The sequence below is a fragment of the Montipora capricornis genome, chromosome 3 (genome assembly GCF_036669925.1).
Source record: "Montipora capricornis isolate CH-2021 chromosome 3, ASM3666992v2, whole genome shotgun sequence".
Taxonomy (NCBI): Eukaryota; Metazoa; Cnidaria; class Anthozoa; order Scleractinia; family Acroporidae; genus Montipora; species Montipora capricornis.
The window spans coordinates 49,210,181-49,214,780 of NC_090885.1; the positions used below are offsets into that span (position 1 = coordinate 49,210,181).

At 40.4% G+C, this 4,600-nt stretch overlaps 1 protein-coding gene across 3 annotated transcripts in view; it reads left to right on the forward strand.

Moving 5' to 3' along the window:
- Window positions 1-1,744, forward strand: part of LOC138043314 (annexin A5-like) — a 32,332-nt gene extending 30,588 nt beyond the window's left edge. For all 3 annotated transcript variants that reach the window (XM_068889546.1, XM_068889547.1, XM_068889548.1), the window contains one exon: window positions 988-1,744. In XM_068889546.1, coding sequence (XP_068745647.1) covers window positions 988-1,047 — 60 coding nt within the window. In that variant the 3' untranslated portion in view covers window positions 1,048-1,744. The remainder of the gene's footprint in view (window positions 1-987) is intronic.
- The last annotated feature ends 2,856 nt before the right edge of the window (window positions 1,745-4,600 follow it).

Below are 4,600 nucleotides of genomic sequence, written 5' to 3' on the forward strand. Positions count from 1 at the left end.
TAGTTGCAGTGCAAATTTGAATTGAAGATGATCGATGACAACAACTCAGGTTGTAGTGGAACTGTATGCCACACCACTTAAAGAAAATGTTGAAAGCGTTTGCAGGCTCAAATCGCAACTGAATTGCAGCCTCGGCCCCGTAATTGGAGGTTGTTATATATAACATTACTGAGAACAACCCAGGCTGAGAGTCAGTTAAGAGGTAAAAAAAAGGGTAAAGTCTGCATACGAGCCAAGTGGCCCATTACGCCGAAGCTTATCCCGGTTTCTGTAGCATGAAGCGACTAGGAGTATTTCTGCTCCCCCCTGGATGGGGTGCCAGTCCATCGCAGGGTTACAGCCGGCATTAAATTCGCCGGTATCCATTCATACACCTGGGTGGAGAGAGGCACCGTGAGAGTAAAGTATCTTGCCCAAGAACACAATACAATCTCCCCGACCAGGACCCGAACCGGGACCACTCGATCCGGAGTCGAGCGCACTAACCATGAGGCCACCGGGCCTCTCGAGTCAGTTAAGAGCGTCTTTATTTTTCGCAATTGTTTTTTTGTTTTTGTTTTTGTGAGTTGTTTAAATAAAGGTTTTAAAAATTTAAAACTGTTGTCTAACAGTGCAATTCGCTCAAATACGTAGGGAGGTTTTTTAACATAGACAATTTGTTTTTTTTATGGCATTATACATTTAAGAACAACTCAGTTTGTAGTCGAACTTAGTATGCCACGCAACCTAAAGAACGTGTTAAGAAGTTTGCAGGCTCAAATCGCAACCGAATTGCAGCCTCACCCCCCAGATTAAACGTTGTTATGTAGATAAAAAAGGGTGTGATCGGCGATCGATCCATGTGGGTAGTGAGTGCGCTTTGTAAAGGCGGCTCACCGGGACTCAGAAGTGGTTAATTATCAGTTTGACGTTCAGAAGGTTACTAATCGCTCTCTATTTAGCTGTTTACATCGCGACGGTTTCTTTTTTCTTTTTTTTTTTTTCCAGGACGACACGCGTGGAAATTACAAGAAGATTCTTCTTCAGTTAATCAGTGAACAAAATTAGACTTGAAAATTAGGGGTAGACTTTCATACACTGGACTTAAATGGCGGAGGACAAAAGAACCATTTTTATTCCGATTAGGCCTTGCTGATTAGGTATTGTTATGTTCGCTTAGTTCTTTTGTTCTATGGACATTAATTATTTAAGATCCGGTATATGAAAGACCATCCAAAATTAAAATAGGAAGAGTCGACGACACTGTTGCAATGCCGGATTCATTAAAGTGACCCTGTGACCAAAAAATCCATTCTTATTTTTCTTTGGATTTCAAAACTATGTTAACCAAGCGACCAAAGTTTTAAAGAAACCTGTTTATTTTAACTGGAATTTTCCTATTTAATGGTCCGCCATTACTAACTTTAAGATCTTGAGAGAACTGGATCGAGGAGAAAAGGACGTCAAAGGCTCACTAGTTTAAGAATGACCTTTAAACTCGCGTTTTGCATATATAATAAGTTGCATTCGCACGCTGAAATTTTAAGGTAGTGAGCCTTTGACGTCACTTTTCCCTGGATCCAACCATCTGAGGTCCAATCGGTCAGTGATTTTTTTAATCACAGGGGCACTTTAAATCAATTAAGATGAACATGCCTTCGGTATTTTTTCTTGGTTGTTATCGTGTGTGATGTAAGGTCCAGCATTTTTTGAGTGAATATGCCTCTCAAATGGCTCATGTGATATTAAAACGAAAAAGAAGAGATTGGAATCAAACTTTTGTTTCAATTAAATCCATGAAGAATAAACAGTGTTGGCGCGGCATCCATATGGGATGACATCAGAAACCACCTTTCACTTTGAGGTGGAACTTCTTAAAATCAACTGATTTCTTGGTTTGGGAATTAATTTAAAGATGACTTAGGAAAATATAATAAACTTTAAAAGTTATGTGAAATAAATAGTGACAGTCTCCAATTGCCCTTTTGAAAAATTGGCCATAACAGCCTCTTTCATGGAAGCGTTGATATCTCTCAACTTCATAGCGTTAGCGAGTAAACTATTCCAGTCTTTCATCTTTGTGCATAAAAAGCAAAATTTGCAAAATTTCCTGCTACGTAGACTAATTAAATGTATTACATAGGAAGTCTAGGAGATACATGTTTTAAAAATATATGTAACATCATTCATTAAATACTTGAAAACGAGAAAAAATGAGGTAAGAGACCGAATCCCTGTGCTCCATAATAATTATTTTAAATTCTATTTTTAGATCGTTTCCGGCTGTGAACGTAGTTTTTATCTGACTCCGTGGTCCACTTTCACACCAACTGACCAATAAGGTGTCTCGTTTGAAATAGGGAGCTTAAGCATGCGCATTTTTGAGACGCGGACGGCAACCGAAAGTCAGCCGTTTCCCCTTTTAACTTGTCGTCACATAACCAGGTTTATATTGCTAAGTATATTTTCTCCATTAGAGATAATTAGTGTAAAAATCTGGGAAACACCACTGTCCTGGCACGCGAAATGTTCTCTTCCGGTTGCGGTCCGCGTCTTAAAAACGCGCGTGCTTAAGCTCCCTAATAATAACCACTCGGTATGACACGGAAGTAACAATAAATTACCTCCGCATATTCTCTTGCCTGAAAAGATAAATAACAGGCCCCAGTTGTTCAAACGGTGGATAACGCTATCCACGCGATAAATCATTATCCACTGGATAGCGCAATTTTTTTTGCTATGACTTATCCACTGGAGGATGATTTATCCGGCGGACAGCGCTATTCATCGTTCGAACAACTGGGGCCAGATCTATTGTTGACAGCTGTATGAAATTCAGAGACTATTTATAGTTCATAAACGCTCTCAATTACTTATTATGCCGGATATGCATTTCCATTTGTACTTTGCACTAGGTTTCTACAGGCTACGCAATCTTAAAATTCGATTTTTTGCCAATTCCCTCTCCCGACGAAATGGGAGAGTTGCGCCATGGTTGAAAAATGCCTTTTGTAAACTGTTCCTATATCTCTTCTATTTCATCATTTAAGATGGCGGCATGGCTTTGAAGGATTTGTTGGCTTCATTTCAGAGTGCCTTGCCATATCACTGATCTAATTGATACACAACTTGGCAAACGTTGATTTTTGTAATTTGACGCGAAGGGAATGAACAAAATGTCAAAGGAATGAATTTGGTGATCTCTCTTTATCGTTCCAAAATTGCTAGTCGTTGAAACCTACTAGAAAGTCCCAGACTCCAACCCGGCTTTCTGAACAAACTCCTCGTTTAAAAGATAGCGATTACATGAACAAAACTTCATCCCGGGATGAAATTTCCAGCCCGGTTTGAGGAAACAGGGCTGGAATTTTCATCCAGGCCAAAACTGGCTGAAAAAAGCCATATAATTGCTATCTTTTATCGCTATCTTTTTTCAGCTTGGGATGAAAAGGAAACTTGGGGATGTGCAATGACGGAAGTTATCTTGCTTTCAGTCCGTTGGGTGGCGCAAAATTTCAGCCTGGGGTGAAGCCCTAAGCGCTGATTTTAGTAACTGCATTGTAAATACCGACTTGAGTGATAACTAACGGTTACAACACAGTGAAGAGAGGCTTCTTACCAAAATAGTCAATAACGATTGTGTCCATGAGTGACAATCTTGCCCTTTGCTATGTGCGTCCATCACACGAACTAAACTATCAGCAGCTACGTGTTTCTTAATTAAGTTCACTATCTAAGGGTGCGTTCGATTGACCCTATTCCGGAATAAGAATACGTGGAGTGATGATTTAAAACACTATGTGTGGCGTTTTGCGGCAACAAGGATAATAAAGCTATGTTTAAAATAGCATTTTAGCAGAGGCTTGACAATATTAATGTGAATCCTCGTAAAAACGAAGGATTTCTAACTTCTACTCCATGTATTCCTATTCCGGAATACGGTCAATCGAACGCGCCCTAAGTGTTGCCCTCTTGCTCGTATCGCGTAGGCAGCCAGCGAATGTTGTTGAATAACAACATTGCCCCTTGTTATACACGGCGCTCTTTAAACTCCATCCCGCAAGCAAAACGTTTCAGTCTACTATCTACAGCGTAGTGTATATACAATAAAATAGTCTTACTATCCAACGCGTACGCGTGTAGGCAGCCAGAAGGGTGTGTTGCCTTTTGTTTTACTATCCACCGCGTTTCAAAGGGCACGTAAACACAACATATACTTCACTCACTGCGATTGTTCGTTCTCTATTAGCTCGTCTTCATTGCTTTCACGCCCAACCGCTCTGAAGGCTATGGTTTTCATGCTGTCGCTTTGTGGGTGGAAGCTTTTTCTGCCCATCTCTGGGGCGGATCCAGGATTTGACGAAGGGGGGTTTCGCCGTGCTTTGAAAACGAAATCCCTCGATTCCTTTTAAAACAAATTAAATCTCTTCGATTGCATGTATATTTCGGAAGGAGCACGTTACAAAGTGCCGTCTTAACTGAAACCCTGAAGAAATTCTGTTTTGCCGATTTTGGTTGAAGTAAGCTTTCGAATTTGTAATGCATCTGATAAAAGATCATTTTCATGGGGAAGGGTTAAAACTGAGAGAGGCGATTGATGACTCCTACCTCTCAAACCGCT